The sequence below is a fragment of the Triplophysa rosa genome, linkage group LG9, assembly GCF_024868665.1.
Source record: "Triplophysa rosa linkage group LG9, Trosa_1v2, whole genome shotgun sequence".
NCBI lineage: Eukaryota > Metazoa > Chordata > Actinopteri > Cypriniformes > Nemacheilidae > Triplophysa > Triplophysa rosa.
In genome coordinates this window covers 763,765-784,872 of record NC_079898.1, presented here as the reverse complement: position 1 = coordinate 784,872, position 21,108 = coordinate 763,765, and the positions used below count along the sequence as shown (strand labels likewise).

General features: G+C 41.5%; 1 protein-coding gene and 1 long non-coding RNA gene across 3 annotated transcripts in view; one reads left to right on the top strand and one right to left on the bottom strand.

The window, feature by feature from the left end:
- Window positions 1–7,027: 7,027 nt before the first annotated feature.
- Window positions 7,028–14,317, bottom strand: LOC130558881 (uncharacterized). The gene is made up of 2 exons (XR_008963510.1): window positions 11,926–14,317; window positions 7,028–7,793 (listed from the first exon to the last, which is right to left on the bottom strand). It is a non-coding gene; the product is annotated as an uncharacterized LOC130558881 (long non-coding RNA).
- Window positions 14,318–16,403: 2,086 nt separating this feature from the next.
- Window positions 16,404–21,108, top strand: part of ppp1r21 (protein phosphatase 1, regulatory subunit 21) — a 51,252-nt gene continuing 46,547 nt past the window's right edge. For both annotated transcript variants that reach the window (XM_057341572.1, XM_057341573.1), the window contains exons 1-4: window positions 16,404–16,941; window positions 17,914–17,982; window positions 19,341–19,487; window positions 19,588–19,689. In XM_057341572.1, the coding sequence (XP_057197555.1) occupies window positions 16,882–16,941; window positions 17,914–17,982; window positions 19,341–19,487; window positions 19,588–19,689 (378 nt within the window). In that variant the 5' untranslated portion in view covers window positions 16,404–16,881. The remainder of the gene's footprint in view (window positions 16,942–17,913; window positions 17,983–19,340; window positions 19,488–19,587; window positions 19,690–21,108) is intronic.

Genomic DNA, 21,108 nt, shown 5'->3' with positions numbered 1-21,108 from the left:
CGATGAGTGCGTTGCACCCACGAGAACAGGGGACATGCCGCGCTGGAGAAATTTGCTCTTTTAGACAAAAAAGAAAAAAACTCGAACACCTCCGGAACTGCCGAGACGCCCAGGGGAAGTCGCTGCAGGAAGGGACCGTCCGTTGCACCATGTCGTACGAATCCAGCAGTCTTATGAGAATCAGCGTAGATAGCTTTTATGATCATAAGATCAAAGGATCCGAAGAACAAAATGTGAATGAATGAGCAAGCCGTCTTCCTTTTATACCCGGATATCCGGGGCGGAGTCTGGCATGCAAATTTCATTTGCCAATTTCATTGGCCTTTTCAAAATAGTCAGAAGATGATAGGTTCTCAAGACAAACCCCATCTGTCGGTTCGACACAACGTCGAGAGACCGACAGAAAGGGAACTACAATGAACTAACACTAGACTAGACTAGACTAGACTAGACTAGACTTGACTTGGGGAAATATAGCAGATAACAATAAGACACCGTCATCAGGACATGGAACAAAGCGCGTAAGCACAACGAATGAGCACAAGACAATAGACACGAGGGCTTTATATAGGGAGAACAAACAATTAACAAGGGACAGGTGTCGGGGATGAAACACTGAAAGGAATTTAACGAGAGAACGAGAGGGGCGGGGCCAAAGACGAGACACTGGAGAGAGAGTATATGGAAGGCTTTGCCATGATCCTGCCACAAGACCAAGAAAGACATGACATGATGGGGCAGAATCATGACACAAGACCCCGCCCCGGGGTCTGGGAGAATGTACGGCCAGGATGCCTTTACATCCACAGGGGAATTCCCGGTTTGTAGTGCTCACAGAGAACCTGCAGCCAGTCGCCGGTATCCTAGATTCAGGTCCACAAAACGCCCGGCAGTATTCAGCCGGTCACTGATATGCAAGGTCAATGTCCCGCCACTCACAGCAACTTCCAGCCAGTCGCCGATACGCAGGGTCAATGTCCACACCACTCGTCGCAGCGTTCAGTCACAGTTCGGCACATCCATTAACACTGAGACACAACTTGCTCAGCGCGTCCTCACGTGTCGTTGGATCCTTCCGTATCTGGGCTGCCTTTAGGCCCTCCCACAAAGTCTGATATGCTCACAACCACACGAACCAGTGGCCAGTGCTCCTAACATCCCCCTTTTATCTGTCTAAACCCAACAGGTCCCGCTATCTAGCTATCTTCGTTGCCGGACAGACCCTATTGGCCTCGAGCAACACACAGTGTCCCCACTGAGATCCATCCCTGAGCGCATACGGCCCTTTTGCATCTATTCCCGGTTCGCTGGTTCCCCGGTCTTCCCGGTTCCCGGGTCGGCTCCCGGACTCTCGGACCCAACTCTGGACCCCGACTCTCGCCGCCTTGTCTCTCACATCAGGTCACTTAAATGGTTCCTACTGTACTTAAACTGGCTCATGGGGGCGGACCCAGCCAACCACACCCCCTAGCACAACCCAGGTCCCCAAGTTCATTACAATATTTTGTCATCTTGTCATACTTCGTTTTAAGGAGATAAAATAGTCATTATCATCATTGATTGACATTATTTTGGCAGTTAAAATTTGGGCTGGTTTTTGTTGGAGTTGGCAGGTTTAGTGAGCCTTTGGGCTGGAAATTGTCCACCCAATCTGGCAACACTGGCTGTTTGTAAACATGATGAGTGTAACCTAAAAGCCTCCGTGATGGTTCAGGGACAAGACACCTGCAACAGTTAACACATGGGGATGATGACAGAGACATTAGGAAAACAATGCCTTCGAGTGCCTTACATGCACTTTTAGGGTTGACATGTTATCAGATTTCCTTGGTCAAAATAAATCACTATAACAACATAATCAAGATATCTATTTAAAAGGGTTTAGTCACATTCCATTAATTTAGTTTGTTTAGTATTTTCTCTCTTATTAGCCAATGAATCACATTCGGAAGCATATTTGTAGGGATTGTATGCCAGAAAGATATAAAAACACGTTCACGCACCTGGGGCCTCATTTATAAAGCATGCGTATGCACAGATTTGATCATAAAGTGTGAATATGCATAAATCTATGGGAATGTTCATATTTATAAAAACGATCTTTGATGTGGAAAAGTGCTTAGCGCACAGTTTCAAGATCATTTGCGATTTATAGATTTCACATCTGAAAGAGAGACGTACACACATTTCCTGTGCGTTCGTTCGTTCTATGAATTACACTTACGCACTTGTAATGATTGTGGAATCAAATTTAGGACGGTTTCTACCACTGATCTACATAAATGACTGGATTGCGCCTAGAACGCTAAACCAACGGCAGGAGGTGAAGCCACCAGAAGCGATCGTGCCGCCATCTTGGTTTGCCCAACTGACAGAGCACCAATGACTTACAGTCAAAATGACCATATAAAATAACCAGTTTTTCAGCTTATTAGGCGCGCAATAAGTGTTTAGTTCACATGTATGTTTAAATTAATTGTTACTTCTGATGTTTATGTTTATTTTGGGCAGAATAGCGGCGTATAGAAATCAATGTTTAGACGGTGAGTTTGTATTGCACACTGTTGTAATGGTACATGTGTAAATGTTTAGAAATAAAGCTTCATGACTTAAAGAACATAGCTTAAAGAGCTTGTATTTAGATTTCAGAATAAGCACATTTGTCATTATGTTGAGGTGTCTCGTTAGTCTACTGATCTGATATGTGCGCTACTGTAATGAAAATGACCGTAACTCACTCTATATCTAATAAGATGGGGAAATTCCCGACTTTAAATACTGTAATTACCCATTTACATGCTTAAGACATTTGCGCCGTAATAATGTACTGTGAGACTTTAGATATAAAAACGGGGACTGGTAAGTTACTGTTTTATCATGAATATGTGATAACTCCTTATTAATTTAATAGAACGTTTGACCATAGCAACATGGTGGCGCGGCAGCTTCAGTGTAATGACATCATGAGCAATCCAGCCATTTATACAGATCAGTGGTTAAATGAGGCCGCTGTTCCATGATGGTGGAATGATCTGCCTGTCTCTGCGTTCCGTTTCCTCCGGTCTGTTTGTGTCATGTTTCGGTGGTCTTCCCATCTGTCCGGGGAATCTGAATGCAATCCCGAACGGAGGGGTGTGTGGTGTGCTGCCTTTGCAGAAAAAGTCCAGGATCACTTTTTAGGCTGTAATCTGCAAAACTGATATGACTACAGCTGATGGCAGCATCTTGGAAGTTTGTGATAAACATAGTTGCATCTTCTTTGATGTAGGAGCTAGCAGTGACGTATGATGGTGTAAACATAGTTGCATCTTCTTTGATGTAGGAGCTAGCAGTGACGTATGATGGTGTAGTAGTGGTGTCCCATGTGTTAGGGGAATGTTTTAACCCCACTCTGTTTCAAGGGGCGAGGGGTAGGCGAAGGAATATAAAGTAGAATTGGGATTGGGTCTAAATGTAAATGTGGTGCTGTAGCTTAGCATCAGTGTACATGGCTGTAGCTTTCACAAAGTGATGGGTGATAAGCAAATGAAAGCATTCAAACAGCAATCTACAATGAGCTTCTGTGTGAGCCTGAGACACTTCTTAAATATGACTACAACATTCTCACCCAACCAGCAAGCTAGTCACCAGGGGGTTTGTAAAACACCCAGATGCAGAAACAGACCTCTGGTGACTAGCAACCCATACCAAACCATCAAGATAAGACTCAACCCAAAGGAAAGCAGGGAGATGCACTCTCTTCATTTACTTTGGGACAGTTATGTCATCACAACACATATGGTCTGGTCCAGGTACGTCTCAAGGGCCGGGTATAGTTAACTTTCCGCCTCTGTCTCTGTTTTGTGCGCACACGCGTCTGTATTGCTTCCAAAACATACTCAACCACGGATAAACGCGGATTAAGGAGCTCAATGTATAACAGTCACAAGCCTGTTATAGGGCTGGGCTGATTTTTTTCTATCGGTTGAACTGTCACTTCCTCACCACTAGGGGGACTAGGGGTGCAAGATGTTCTGTATAAGTCATCCAATGATGTAGAAGAAGTAGGTAGTATCAGAGGCTGAAGCATGGGCTGTTCGAAATGGTATACTTCCTTGCTATATAGTAGGCAAAAAGCAGTAGGCGACCAAATAGTATGTCTGAATCGTCAGTATTCACAAAACAGTGGACTATTTCTCGCGAGATTCAGATGCACATATACTAATGTTGTGTCCCAATATGCTTACTTACTCATCTACTATGTAGTAGAAGAAAACAGTACTTGAACAGAGCTGTATGTCCGAATCGTCAGTATTGATAAAAGAGTAGGCGAGGAGCCGAGTTAATCAGGTGGTTTTAACGGATACACTTTGGAGCAATTCAACTTTCTAATTACCTTTCATAAACAACTCATTAAAAAAAAAAGCCCTAAACCAATTAATTACTCAGATTAAATTACTTATTTATCCAAATGAAAAATTAAGAGGCGTGTAAAAATGAAAAGAACAGATGAGGTGAAAGTGAATGGGAAGTGTGGATGGGCCTGTTATTGCAGAAATTAAACTGAGAAAATGCATCGCAAAATCACAAAGCTGTTGTACAGGGGCATAGCTACATGGTGGCCATGGCTACCCCTGAATGATGGAGGGCCACCTATCTGGCCACCTCTGTTGTGTGAAGCAGTTTTAAGATGTGTATCGGAGTTTACGGAATGCTGTGCAGATCATTTAGCGTATGCACTGAAAGTAATGCGAGAACATTACTCTCGCGTTAATATGATGTCATACGCTGATGCAAACAGTCTGAGCGCTATGTCTGAACAGCTGCTAACCGCTTTGTGCCAGTGTATTGTCTGTGTACCATGGAAGTTCATCGCGAGCAGAATGATCAGGTCAGTAAAATCAGTCTTGTTTAACTGGATTTCATTCATTAATTACATTTTCCTGAAAGTTTAAGTTGGGGTACTGCAATGTTTATTTTCTACAAAAAATGCTAACTTACTGCAAATGATAGCTAGCAAATTATTTTAAAATAATGTTAGCACATGAAAGCATTGCAAATAAATTGTTTACTTTACGTTCTTTGTGTATGTTATTGACCAGGAAATTTTGTGTAATGAAGAATTGGTGTAAATTAGAAAAAAGTAGAAGTTAAAGAATTTCTGTCTGTAAGGATTTTTTGGTCACCCTAATAAAATCACTGGGTCTTACTTGGCCACCTCTAAAAAAAAGTTCTGGCTACGCCCCTGCTGTTGTATTCCTTTTATTTATTTCCTTTTATGAAAAGCATATAGCCCTACAAGGTAAAAATGAAAATACATGAAAATAAAAAGCTCTGAATGTGCTGTACTTGAAGAAAATTGAAAGCTTTGTTTCATGTGTTGTTTACTTGAACAAAACCCATGTTACAGCCTGTCTTTCATAACTTAAGTTGTTGGGCTTGTCATTACATCACATGGCTAATCTCTGGCCCACACTCCAGTACAGTAGGTGGCAGATATGCACCTAAAACATAAATTGCCAGCCACCCGCCATTGAAAAGGAACAGTAGAAGAATTGCGTCACGATCACGTCAATATGGCGCACGATGGCCGATCGCATTCATATTGCACCCATTCAGGCAAAACAGTACATACCCATTTAGCCCTCGTTAAGTAGGTACTTATTGAAATTAAGTACCTACTCATTGAGTATGCCATTTCGGATTCAGCCATGGCCTTGCTTTATGCTCAAACTTTGGGTCCTAGTTGAGAAACGTGTGTTTTAAGCTCAACTGAAAGTATGTAAAGTTATGCTTGTGTATGAAGTGCATGTTTATCATATATGGTGTACTGGAAGTGTTATTTGGACATTTTCTGTACTTTCTTTTGTGTGTAGAATAGTGATGCGCGGGTCAGCGTTTTTTCCAACCCGCGAGTCCCGCTTTTATGAAATTATTTGGCCCGCCCCAGCCAGCACCGCACCACTGTATCTATTTTTACCCGCCCCGTATCTATTTTAACCCGCCCTGCCCCGCACCCACGACCATTTAATAGACATACTAGACATTGTAATGTAAATGAAAACAGACTTTATTTCAGCCTAAAAGTGCTTGGAAACAGCCAGATTACATCACCCTGTACACTGGCAACAACATACGCGTATGAACCATACAAACTTGCACTTCACATAGCCGATATAACGTTACTACTGTTGTCTCCTGCTGCAACTATTTCTGAGAACCGGTCCCAAACATTCGATTTAGCAGCTTGACCTTCTTTTCTTTTAATGATGTAAATTCCGGACCTTAATTTCTCCAGCACCTCATCTTCCATCTTCACTTTATTTCTCTGTTTGTTTTGTTGTTGTGGCTGGCGGTGGGAGCTGCTTGGCGCTTTCGTGACATGTTTGGTTTGGGGACATCACTCAAGTTACGTTGCTACGTAGGCCTATGTATTGTAACCTTATCAAAGAACTAAATAAAATATGAAAATATATATTCCCAAATATTTTTTAGGCTATAGGGAATTGCACGCAACATACATGTTTTTTTTATTTTGTTTTTAATGACCCGCCCAAACCCACCCCGCAAATAAAGTGACGACCCGTGCATCATTAGTGTAGAAGGACCTTTTTGTGTCCTGTGGAGGTTTAGGACATGAGTGAAGACCGTAGAGGAATTTTATGATTTCCCTTGTGCCACAAAGTTCTACAACTCATTATTCTCAAAGATGCTCATGTGGATCTTCCAACTTGCCATAAACGTTGGCGACTGCTATGCTGGACATTCTTGTTTATTCCTACATTGACATCGCACGTTTGCTTATTTTTGTCTTTAATTTGGTGTGATTTGTGTAAATATTGTGAAGTTTGAAACTTGAACTGGATGACTATTTCTAACTGATTTTCTTAATGCAGTAGGTTACCTTCTATAAAAAAACGATATAACTGATTTTTGGGTTTTGTTAAACCATAAGAGGTTATAAAGGCATAGGCAGCAGACAGAGGGATCTCAGTGGCAGGGGTCGATGCCGCCGGGCTCCCCTCCAGGGTCGAAGCTGCCGGACTCCTCAACTCTCAACTCAACTTTATTTATATAGCGCTTTTACAATTTTCATTGTTACAAAGCAGCTGTACAGGAGACACATTGACTACAAGCAAAACAATCAAAGTTGTACCTGCAAAAACAAGAAAAGGTTGAAAACACAGAAGACAGACACACCCACACACAAAACACTCCACACACACAACACGCACACACACCAACACACACAGACACAGAGACACACACACACGTACGTACACAGACAAGTACGCACACACACACACGCTCAGTGAGAGCACACATTTAGGATAAAGGAGAGAGAAGCACAGGTCAAATATAACAGATAATAAATTCCTATATGCAATATTAATTAAGTAAAACTTTAAGATTCTAAAGCAGCCCCCCCGGTCAGGCAGATAGTGCAAAAACAGTATGCAAACGGTGGCGAGGAACCCAAAACTCTAATCGAGAAAAAAAACCTCAGGAGAACCCAGGCCCAACCAGGGGATTCCAGTTCCCCTCTGGCAAAAGCTGCTGCCTCTGCACAAGCTCCAGAGAACTTGCACAACAAGGCTAAATAAAATAAATAAACTTAATAATAAAATAAATTATAGTTTAAGATTATCATTAATAATCTAATAGCATTTGAAATTTTGTGGTGAAGACATGTCAAGAGACCGCGTCCTTCTTTATCCAGCTCTATCATCTCAGCTCTTGTCAGGTCCCCACTTCCCATTCTCCGCTCTACCATCAGGTCAGGCCATGAACTGCATCCTGCTCGCTGTGGTAACCTTGGAACAATGAGACAAGACTGGCTGAGAGTAGAGTACTGTTCTGTACTCTTTGATGCAACAAGTACATCAGTTGTGTTTTTGGTTCCGGTTGATCTAACTAATGCAGCCTAAACCCTCTGAAGATTTATATTATGGAAGAGTAGTGTATGCAAGATTAAAAAGATGCGTCTTTAGTCTAGATTTAAACTGACAGAGTGTGTCTGCCTCCCGGACAGTGCAGGGAAGACTATTCCAAAGTTTAGGCGCTAGATAGGAAAAGGATCTACCACCTGCACTTGATTTTGAAATTCTAGGTATTACCAACTGACAGGACGCCTGAGAGCGTAATGCACGTGAAGGACTGTAATACAAAAGGAGTTCATTCAAGTACTGAGGAGCTAAACCATGTAAGGCTTTATAGGTAATAAGCAAGATTTTAAAGTTAACGCGATGCTTTATAGGTAACCAGTGCAAGGTTGACAGAACCGGGCTAATATGTTCATACTTTTTTGTACGTGTAAGAACTCGAGCTGCCGCGTTTTGGACCAATTGGAGTTTTTGTAATAAGCCTGCAGGGCAACCACCTAACAGTGCATTACAGTAATCTAGTCTTGATGTCATGAATGCATGAATTAACTTCTCTGCATCTGCGATTGACAGCATATGACGTAGTTTAGATATATTCTTAAGATGGAAAAACGCAATTTTACAGGTGTTGGCGACGTGGCTCTCAAATGACAGATTACTATCGAATAGAACGCCAAGATTCTTTGCTGACGACGAGGGTTTTATGGAACATCCGTCAATAGTTAAACAGTATTCTTGGTTGTTACTTATAGCAGTTTTCGGTCCAATAAGTAACACTTCCGTTTTGTCCGAGTTCAGTAATAAAAAGTTGTTACTCATCCAGTTTTTTATATCGACTATGCATTCCATTATTCGATGGAACTGCTGTGTTTCATGAGGCTTCGAGGAAATATAAAGTTGAGTATCATCAGCATAACAGTGAAAGCTAACTCCGTGTCGCTTTATTATATCTCCTAGAGGTAGCATGTATAATGCGAAGAGCAGAGGCCCTAAGACTGAGCCCTGTGGTACACCGTACTGGACTTGCGATTTGCGTGACACCTCATTGTTTATTGCTACAAATTGAAAACGGTCGGATAAATAAGATTTAAACCATTTCAAAGCTATTCCCTTAATGCCGACATAATTTTCGAGTCTATGTAGGAGTGTGCTGTGGTCAATGGTATCGAATGCAGCACTAAGGTCTAGCAGCACCAATAACGAGATACAACCTCGGTCAGACGCCAATAGCAGATCATTTGTAACTCTGATCAAAGCAGTCTCTGTACTGTGACATGCTCTAAATCCAGACTGGAATTCTTCATTGATGTCATTCCTTTGGAGGAAGGAGCATAATTGAGTTGAAACTACTTTTTCCAGAACTTTAGATATGAAAGGTAGATTCGATATAGGCCTGTAGTTCCTTAGTTCTCTAGGGTCGAGTTGGGGTTTTTTGACAAGGGGCCTTATAACAGCCACCTTATATGCTTTAGGCACATGTCCTAATGTCAGAGATGAGTTAATAATACCAAGAAGAGGATCTATAATTTCTGGGAGCATCTCTTTCAGTAGATTTGTAGGTATAGGGTCTAGTATGCATGTTGTTGATTTAGATGATCTAATAATTTTAGACAGCTCATCTTGATCTACGGTATAAAATAATTGCATTTTCTCCTTAAGGGCGCTGTAGTTAGTTTGTTCAGCGGGTTTCACTTCTGATTGCATTGTTATAATTTTTTCTCTAATATCTTGGATTTTATATGTGAAGTAGTTCATAAATTCATCACTGCTATGCTGATATACAGGATCAGAAGTCACTGACGATTTATTTTTTGTTAATTTAGCCACCGTGTTAAATAAAAACCTAGGATTGTGCTGGTTTTCTTCTATTAGTGATGAAAAGTAGGCGGATCTAGAAGTTATTAGGGCTTTCCTGTATTTTCGAATACTATCCTTCCATGCTGTACGAAATACCTCTAATTTAGTTTTCTTAAAGTTGCGCTCCATTTTTCGGGCCGCTTTCTTTAGAGCCTGAGTGTGTTCATTATACCACGGTGTGGGGCTGCCATTTTTAATCTTCTTTAAACGTAGTGGAGCAACTTTGTCTAGCGTTACCGAGAAGGTGGAATTAAAATTTTCAGTGGTAATGTCAAGATCTTCAACGTTATTTCTCATGATTTGAGACAATTCGGGCAGATTATCGAGAAACGCATCTTTGGTAGTTGAAGTTATTGTTCTACCATATTTGTAACAATGAGTTTTATTTGCAGCCGTAGGCCAGTGAAGCAAACATAATACCAGATAATGATCCGAAATGTCTTCACTCTGCTGAAGGATTTTAACGTCGTCCACATTTATACCGTAAGACAGTATTAAATCTAAAGTATGATTACGAAGGTGAGTGGGTCCTGACACATGTTGACTAATGCCCATGGAGTTAAGAGTGTCTTTGAAAGCCATTCCTAAGGCATCTGTAACGTTATCTACGTGGATGTTAAAGTCACCAACGACAAGGAGTCTATCTGCGGCCAGTACTAGTTCTGATAAGAACCCACCAAATTCTTTAATAAAATCTGTGTGGTGCCCTGGAGGCCTATATACAATAGCTAGAATCAATTTAAAAAGTGTTTTATCTTTAGTATTAGGTGTTGAAACATGAAGAACCATGACTTCAAAAGAATTATATTTAGAGTTCGACTTCTGGGAAATGCTAAGAGAGTTATTGTAAAGTGCTGCGACACCTCCCCCTCTGCCTTTTAGACGAGGCTCGTGTTTATAATAATAATCTTGGGGGACAGATTCATTTAAAGCAATATAATCATCTGGTTTTAGCCATGTTTCTGTCAAACAGAGCATGTCTATTTTATGATCTGTTATCATATCGTTAACAAAAAGTGCTTTATTAGAGAGAGATCTAATATTTAGCAATCCGAGTCGTAACAGTTGATTATCTGTATTTTGTTCATGTTTAGTTTGTTTAACGTTTATTAAATTACTTTCAAGAGGTTTACGCATTATTTTATGTTTGCTAATCCGGGGGACAGACACAGTCTCTATTTTGTGATGTTTGGGAGAACGGATTACTACATGTTGTACATTTTGTGTATTCTGCGACGTGAGACGGCAAGCAGACAGTTGGTTAAGCCATACTGTCTGCTCCCTGACCTGGGCCCCAGCGAGTCAAGTTTTAGCATTAGCATTAAGACTTTTTGCCATATTTCTAGACAGGATGGAAGTCCCAGCCCAGGAGGGATGGAGACCATCTCGTTTCAACAGGTCAGGTCTGCCCTCAAAACTCTTCCAGTTATTTATAAAAACTATATCATTCTGCAGGCACCACTCAGACAACCAGCCATTTAGTGATGATAATCTGCTATAAATCTCATCACCACGATAAGCATTGAGGGGGCCAGAGAATATTACAGTGTCTGACATCATGCTTGCGAGCTCACACACCTCTTTAATGTTATCTTTTGTGATCTCCGATTGACGGAGTCGAACATCATTTGTGCCGACGTGAATGACAATCTTACTGAATTTACGATTAGCCTTAGCCAGCACATTTAAATTTGACTTGATGTCAGGCGCTCTGGCTCCCGGTAAACATTTGACTATGGTGGCTGGTGCCTCTATGTTAACGTTCCGAACAATAGAATCACCGATAACTAGGGCACTTTCAGCAGGTTTCTCAGTCGGTGCGTCACTGAGCGGGGCAAACCTGTTCGAGACTGTAATCGGAACGGTCGAGTGATGTTTTGTCCTGCGACTACGCCGTCTCACAGTCACGAAGTTTCCCAGCTGTGGGGAATTTTCAACCGGAACCGAGCTGTGTGCGCTAATGTTGCTCGCATCCAAAGTGTTTTCTATCGTCGTTAAACTCTTACTATCCTCAGATAAAGATTGGATGCGAGACTCTAATTCTAAGATCTTCTCTGTCAGCCTAACTATTTCCCTGCATTTATCGCATATAAAACCCTCGCAGCTGACAGAGAAGGCTAAGCTAAACATATGACATGAGGTGCAAGTAACAACAATAGGAATAGAAGCCATAACTCACCGGATTTGAAGTGCAATTCCAACTTACCAAGGTTGCTCGATGGATCGTAGTATAATCGCTTAAAAAGAGAAACGGTTAGCACACAAGACAAACCAGAGGCAAGATGATATTCCACAGTGTAAACAGAAAGCAAGCTAACACGCTATTGCTATGCTAACGGCGTTAAGTTAACTATCACTTTTGGTTTAGAATTTTCAAGTAGATAACAAGAACAGGGTTATTGAGATATCAGGATAAGTTAGCAACGACAATAAAATACACTAATATTAGAGCGAAGTGGTAAGAGCACTGATACAAACGAGCCGCCGGCAGCGATGCAGGAAACAGGAAGCCTGTTGCAGGAAACAGGAGCGTCTCAAGGACTCAAGCGCTATTCTCCTTTTTTTTTTGTTGTTATTAAAGTCTTGTTTAAACAAGACTTTAATAATATATTAATACAAAACAAAAACCCACGATGGGGAACATAACAAAACATGGAAACAGGAACAAGGACTAACTACACTAGAAATAATAACAACACTTGACATTAACCACAATAAACTAGACTGACTACAGCACAGGAACTCACCACAATGACACAAACACAACACAACAGTACAATGATCCAGCCCAAGACAGAGGACACAGGGGCATTAAATAAGGGGACAAATCAAGAGGGAACAGGTGTGGGGCATGAAACCAATAACAAGCAATTAAAGAGACGAAAGGGCGGGAACAGAGACGCGACACCGGAGAGTGGATGGCCAACAGGGCCAAAACATCTCTCTCCACGTAAAACAAGAGGTTCTGTCATGATTCTGCCACTAGGTCAAGAAAAGCAAGACAAGATGGGGCAGAACCATGACAAGTACCCATCTGAATTAACACAACAAGTGCGCTACGGTATTTGTGTTATCTATTGAAATATTGAAATGTCTTACCTGTTCTGTTCAGAAGAAATAAAGCCATGTCTGCATCCGTTTTCAATCCTTTCAGATCATGGAGTTCACGCCACCTTTGAAATCCCTTGCCAATATTAATTCTTGTTTTCACACGAGTCCTAACACATTCCCTTTTTCTTTGTAAACTCTCATCAGTTCGTACTTTCTTGGTTTTTACAACTGATGAATCCCCAGATGTCAGTGCTTATTGGCGTTTAAAAGTAAAAGTACTAAACGCCGCCACAAATAATACTAAAAGTTTCTGTGTACAATGCTACCTGTCACCCGCAGCATTCACACGCGGGCTAGCAGCCGGATCATCTTCGTTCTGTTCACGAATGTGACAAATGACACATAGACGAAAGACACCAAATAAAGCTTTCCTGGGAAACACTACCCATCTGTGCAAGGTTCGGCCAGAGGTATCTGTCATGGACCACAAGTGTGGACATCGCCCGACCCAGGGCCCGCGCGGTCACCTTGGTCGCCCGTAGAGCGAGGTCGGTGGCGGCGCGGAGTTCCTGCATAAGCGCTGGTTCGGTCTTACCCTCGGGGAGATCTCTCAAAGCCTTGTCCTGGCAGGATGGCCATAGCGTGGAGAGAGGAGGCAGGTTGGCCCGCAGCAATGTAAGCTCTCGACACCAGAGATGCTGAAACCCTACATGCTTAGGACAGGAGTCTAGGTCGAGCCCCCCAGGTGGCCGCCGCCTGCCGGCACACTCCACCTGGGGGACATTGACATATCCTCTAGCTGCCTCACCCTCGAGGGAAGAGAGGGCGACAGAACTTGTTTGACGTGGACGTGCCGAAAAGGGGCAGCGCTCAAACCCGAGTCACCATATATCCGGCCGCGAGCGCTGGGAGAGACAGTGCGGGCACTGCAACCCAACACTCATGGCGGCCCGGGAAAGCATGGCTGAAATTTTGACATCCGCTTCTTCCTGGGCTCGACCCCCCGAGGGAGGGAGCCCAGAGGAATCGTCGGAGTTGGATGGCAGTACGTCACCCCCCGATGCTGCAAGTGACATCTCATCATCACGCACCGTTTCCAAATACGTGGTTGAGGAACAAGACGGTGGGACTGTCTCCTGGGGAACGGTCAGACGAGCGAGACGAGGTGCGAACGGTCCGTGAGTTAGTGGCTGACGGATTAACGCCCACAGTAATCCTCATATCACCCTCGCTGCTTGCCGTAGCGTACGGCATGGCCGTAGTCCTGCCGTCACGGAACGGGAAGCAGACGAGGTGGTAGCTGAGTCCCTTGGGAACACAGCCACCTGTGAACGCCACGTCTGAATCGTCAACCGCCCGCAGTGCGGGCAGGAAGTATCCACAATGTCTGCCCCAGCGTGCTGGAAGCAGACATCGTGTCCGTCCCCCTCCTCGATGAGTGTGTTGCACCCACGAGAACAGCGGGACATGCCGCGCTGGAGAAAATTGCTCTTTTAGAGAAAAAAACTCGAACACTTCTGGCACTGCCGAGACACCCAGGGGAAGTCGCCGCAGGAAGGGACAGTCCGCTGCACCACGTCGTAAGATTCCAGCAGTAATTCGGCGTAGAGTTAATATCGGAAGTCGATACAGTGTGAAGGCTCCGAAGAACAAAAGGTGAATGAATGCAGCACGCCGTCTCCCTTTTATTCACCGGATATCCGGGGGCGGAGTCCGGCATGCAAATTTCATTCGCCAATTTCATTGGCCTTTTCTAAAATAGTCGGAAGCGATAGGTTCTCAAGAGCGAACCCCATCTGTCGGCTCGACACAACGTCGAGAGACCGACAGAAAGGGAAATGTTGTTAGCTGGACCCCATTCACTTGCATTGGTTTTGTGTCCATACAAGAGAAGTGAATGGGGTCCAGTGCTGTTCGGTTATCAACTTTCTTCAAAATATCTTCTTTTGTTCTGCAGAAGAAAGTCATACAGGTTTGAAATGACAAGAGGGTGAGTAAATGATGAAATAATTTCATTTTGGGGTGAACTGTCCCTTTAAATGTGAATGTGGAACAAGCTTATGTCTCCCTTCTCTTATGGCTCTCATAAATCCTTGGTGTTTCTAGTCAGATCCGTGGGCGTGGCTTGTTGGTTTTGACTAAATCCTTGGTGTTTCAAGTCTTAAGAAACCTTTACCCTAACCAACACCCTAACCTTACTCTAACCATCTAAACTATCTATGATTGTTAAACTTGCCAAAAAACACGTGATGACATCAGACTCGAAACACCAAGAGCCCTTCTCTTATTTTGGAACTTCAGTACTGCCTCAGAATTCATGGTCTGGCCCAACTGTCCAACAGTTGCCTTCTTATGTGTCTGCAAAATAACAGGAAAGAAGATAAAAACATTTGGATTAATCCCCATGGTTAGTGGTACTGACTTTGTAAATGAATTGACTTTGTAACTACAGTGCAGACAATTGTTCCCTGTAATAGAAATTTAAGAAAGGAATAATTCATTACAGGCCTGTGATTATCTCACATCAAAGTTACCATGCACACTACAAGACATTATATTTCAAGACAGTTGTCAGGTTTTTGTCCTTAAATGCTTTTGTGAGTAGGACTATGTGATGTGGTGATATGGAACTGTAATGCGGTCAACAAACATCTTGAAGTAACATCTGAACAATGTCTTGAGGTGTGGTAACTGTGGCATATATTAGCAGAATAATTGATTTGGTTCTGTCGCCAGTAATTCCTTTATAGCAAACTGACGTAACACAGAGTCACTATAAGGTCATTTATAGGATGGACATTTTTACATTAATGTTGAAAGGTACATAAATGTTTACAAGAGAGAGGAATTAAAGCAGCTACATACCAATGCAACATTAGACCGGCCAACCACCTTGTGTTTCCTGGACACACTCCACGAAAGATATCGTTGTTTTTATCAAAACAGTCTCAAATATTCTCTGTTTTTTCAATGCTATATGTTGCAGTTTCACACTATCTTGCAAGAAATGAGACCAAACATCTTAAAACTATTCAGTTTCAGTTTAGTGTAGGCTTGTACTAATTTTACCTCAGGACTGATGAGCGGGAAAAGCTCATCAGAGCGTCACCAGAGCGTCACACATCAATATGCCCATATTTGGCAATATTTAATAGCCAAGTATCAGAAAGACCCATATATGGCAAACAACAAGTAAAATTGCTGCTGTTAGTTTGACTGCAGTGCAGAAAAACAGCTGCTGTTTTGATCAAATGAAAATATTTTCACTAAATTAAAGTTCTAATATTGTAATATTTTCATTTTAAGATTTAGATTACCATATGGAGGTTTGTTACTAGTAGAAACCACACATTGCAAAAAAAATCACTTAATTTAATATTTGATAGATGACTTGAGACATGAAATATATTTTCACACATAAATAAACATATTTAGAAATTAAACATTAACATCAGTTTGTAAGGTTTAGGATGTATGTATTTTGAAAATACGTTTTCAAAATATATTTCAATATATTCAGCAGTGTTTCACATATATGTGAATATATTGCATTTTCGTATGGGATACCTTAGCATGTTTGATGCTAACTTAGATTTTATTTTGTTTGGGAAGACTCTTATTTTAAAAGGCGTGTGCGTGTGCGTGCTGTGGCCATGTTGTTGATTTGATCAGCGCTGTCTTGGTCGATGATTCTCTAGCAGCTAAATGCAAATACATTATTTTATATCAGTTTAATTTAAATTCTCATTTTTTACTATGATTTTACAGCAGTTTATTTCTCATCTACTGGATGTAAATCTCTGTGTTATTGAAGTTATTGAGGCGATGAAGAGGCGCGTTTATTGACAAACTCTGACAGCTTTTAATGTAAACGATCGAGGATCGTATAGAAAATCCGATCGATGTTAAAAAGTGTTTTCTGTTTGAGACGCGGACATTATAATATTGACTCGTGTCTTAGCATTAGCGTTAGCAGCTGGCTGACAGACACATACACAAATAAGATGATGTATGACTGACTGTCAGTGATGTGAAATGAAAGCTTCATGTTAGTGCAGATATTATAGAAAAACACGCGGAATATATCATCATCATCATCATCATCATCATCATGGCAAACGTGTCTGATCTGCAGACTAAATACAGTAAACTGGCTCAAGAATATTCAAAGGTAAGATTACAGCATTGTTTTATTAAACAGCGGTTAGCTGACATTTCATACTTCAGTTAAAATGTCAGTATATTGCGTTATGAAACAGTCATTGAACAAACGGCTTTATTTGAATACTCAGTAGATAACGTTGGATTACATTGAATTGTAAGAGCTCATGTTAACGTAATGTTCAGTCACATAAATGAATGTTGCAGTCTGTAACGTTACACGTAAGAGAAAAACAGTAGCAATGTATGACATGATTTGTGCTTAGAACAGGGAAATAATAGCTGGTATGTGTGAAGATGTTGTGCACTGTAACTCATAATATCTGTGAATAAAGTCAGCTGACCGATCACATGCAGTCGGCAGTGAGTGACAACTTCCTGTTTCTCATTTCACCAATCAAATGTCACAAAGACCTACCCTGCGTTCCAATCAGCATACTCTCCGCCCTAAATAGTATTCGAACCTAGAATTAGAATGTCCCAAATCGTAGTATGTTGAAAAGAGTATTACAAAGATTCCCGGATGCAAATGCAAATACATAGAAATTAAGTGCTGAACGACGCACACTTAAACGGCTGATATTACCCACAACTCACCGCGAGTTTAGTGACGCTCCACTGCATTAATAAATGATATAATTGATGCGTCACTAAATGAACAAATGTAAGTATACAGTAAACATTACATAGGAAATAATGAATGAATAAATACCTCAATGGAAAGAAGAGCTGTATTTTGATGTGTGTGACAGTTAATGGCCACAATGTTGTCTAGGCAACAACGGCCACTTTCTCTTCATGTTAGTGTCCCAGTGTGTGCAATCTCTTTTGCCGTGCACTCAAAGTACCTACTATTCCAACACAAAAACACTACCTACTATTAGGGCTAGTATAAGTAGGCGAATTGGAACGCAAGGCATGAATGAATACTGACCAAAGTGTTGTGTATTATAAAGCAAAAGTGTGTGTTTGTGTTTGTAAGCTCCGGGCTCAGAATCAGGTGCTGAAGAAGGCTGTGGTAGACGAACAGACATCCTCCAACTCATTAAAGGTGTGTGATCCACATGTTACTCATAACAACTCAACAGGGCTCCAGACACAAAGATCAGTTAAGGAGCCATTGGCTCCCATAGGGGATAATAACAGGTGCCAAATTATTTTTTTTAAGAGCCACATAACATGACCTTACATTTTTAATCACATACTTTTAGTTATCCTGTTGTGTGTAAATCTTCCCTCTCATAGGTTTTGCCCACATGAAGTTTTTTTTTCAAGTTGTTTTCCCTCATAAGCAGGGTCATACGGAACATACAGGACGTTTTTGTTAATTCCACCCTAAATTTTGGGAAAAATCTGCAGAATTCCACAGAATAGTTTGAAATGTGTTAACATTTGTACAGAAATATAAATATGTGTAAATGTGTTCAAATAGTCTTCAAATGCTGCCTGTCTATGCATTTAAAGGCAGATGACAGCAGATTGGGTTCTGCTTGTTTAAAAGAGGCAGAGAAGTGTTATTGATTATTGCTAAGACTGATTAAACTCTGAATACACCTGACCAAATTCCTCTGAATTCATTTGAACCAACAGAAAAGGTGCATGTCAAGACCATATTTATATATTATACTGTCAGAAAAAGTAGGCTATATATTTTATTATTATTACGAAAGGGCTTAGCTTGATTTTAGTTTGTAATAATGACACTTTTCCGCATGTTCACAACACAACGTAAAGATAACTTCAAATAACACTTAACAAGAGCATTCGCCTGTCGTTCATTCTTGCTGTGAACGGATTTGAAATGATACAGCGGTGCCTTATAACAAATACGTTCCCTGAACTTCTCAGGCTCATTACAGTCTGTCACAGCAAACAACGCATACTACAAACACGCTCACATTGTGTGTGTCTACTTGTCAATAACAAGCGCTAACATCCACGGGATTCCACCAAGTTATCTGTGGAGATCTGCGAGCGCTTATTCCGGTGCTGCCTCATGGAGCATCGGTACGCACGCAGAGTGTGGAATAAACGGATTGCTGGCGCTGAGCGTGCGGGAAACTGCTTGTGTAACCTGTCACTCGCACAGCTCCTGCTACTAGGGGACCTCGAACTGGGCGGTCGCGTCTGCCGCTAGAGCACCTCTTGAGGTGGGGAAGTGCACCTTCCCTGAGACCTGCACAGCTCTCTCTCTCTCTCTCTCTCTCTCTCTCTCTCTCTCTCTCTCTCGCTAGCCTGGAGTTTTTTAAAAAGTGTGACGCTTCCGTCGGAAACACTTTAAAAACGAGTAAATTTGCACACAAAAATATCACTCGCAAATGAATATTTTTAATGGCTAATGCAACCGTTTTATGCGCAGTTTGGAGCCCTGCAGAAGAAATCAGTGTTGATGACATTCTTTATCTGCAGGATGAGCTGAAGCAGAAAGAACAAAGTTTACGAAAAGTGCATCAGGAAATGGACAGCCTGAGCTTCAGAAACCAACAACTGACCAAAAGAGTGGAGCTCCTGCAGGAGGAGTTACTAACGTCAGAGAATAAAAACAAGAGGAGTAAAGTAAAGCTACACACACTCTCACACACACACACTGCAGGAGGAGTCTTTATATCATCTGTGATGGCAGTAAATGTTTGTTTGTGTGTGTGTGTTCATGCAGAATAAAGGAGATTCCCCATCACAAATGAATCTGCAGACACAGAGTGTGTTTGATGAAGATCTGCAGAAGAAGATTCAGGAAAATGAAAGGCTTCACATTCAGGTATTTGCTGTGATTTTAAGATCTTTTTTCCCCCAGAATGCTTCACCCTGGACTGTAGAATGATCAGGGATTGTGTTTGATTTTCTTACTGTTTGTCATTTTGTTGAACAGGGTTCAGTTATTACTCATCATTTCAATTCACTAGTTGCACTAGATGGCGCCGGTGAGCTTTTGGGACGCCAGACTCAGCAGACTAACAGCTTGTTTACACCGCACGCATCTGCGGCACGTAACGGCTCCGACGAGGTTTTGTTCAGTCCTCAACGTGGTGCCAATGTACACCAGGAGTGTCTCAAGCGTGAAGCGGCTAAATTCGTGAGACCACGTGATTTGCCTGTCCGAAGTTATTTTTCTTCATTTATCATGTTTTTTTTCATGATTTGGGGGGTTATACCAAAGGAAAGTTGGCTAAATGGATATGTTCGTCCATTATAATGCTGTGTTTATTGCTATGAGTCATGATTTGTTCCCTTTAACCATCGTTTTACTACACTTAAAAGAAAAAAAACATGACTAATATAGTTAAACAATATTTTAACACAAAATAACCATGGTTTCATTTGAGGATGAACCTCTCGTCGTCCATTTCTTGCCTCATGTCAGGGATATGTGATGTGAAATATGAACGGAAGTCTGAATAGGGACTTTTATTTTGACATAACACTGTGCGGCTTGGACACGGCGTCCGTCAAAAATAGACAAGGTGCGTATCTTTAACGAGGCTGCGCAGAGAACCACTTCTGGGACACTTCAGTAACGTGCTGGTATAAACACAAGCATTGATTAGAGTGGACGCACACGCGAGCAGTGTAAATGAGGGTCGTATAACACTGTAAGGGAAAAAGAGGATTTTTGGCCGGCAAATATGGGTGTTTCTTAGATAAAAAATAAGAAAGTAATATATCATGGTATGACAGATCCTCTTTAGATTGCTAAAACAAAACAACTCAATAGTGTTATACGACCGGAAATGAGTTTGCTGAACCTGGCGTCACAAAAGCTCACCGGTGCCATCTTGTGCAACTAGCCCATTGTCATACCAGGAATGTACGTTAACTTCTTTTGCACGTAGCACTGGTGCTACAAAACCTTACCTAAATTCATAAATTCTGTGTTTTCTCTTTTTTTGTTACTAAACAATGGTATAGTGTTGTCACGGGACCAAAATTTCAGTAGTGTGTACCAATACCAGTAAAATTCCACGATAGGGATGCTCATATTGACCGTTTAACCGTTAACCGATAGTAAACATTTTGACCGATTAATACTATCAGATAAACGATTTAAAAGGTATGTTTATTTCTTAAGTTAAATAATAATAATTTAATAATGCGTTTTTAAATAACTATTATATCATACATGTTTTTTAGTTTTCTGTATAGTGAAAGAAAAATATGCTATACATCTGCTAACTCACGG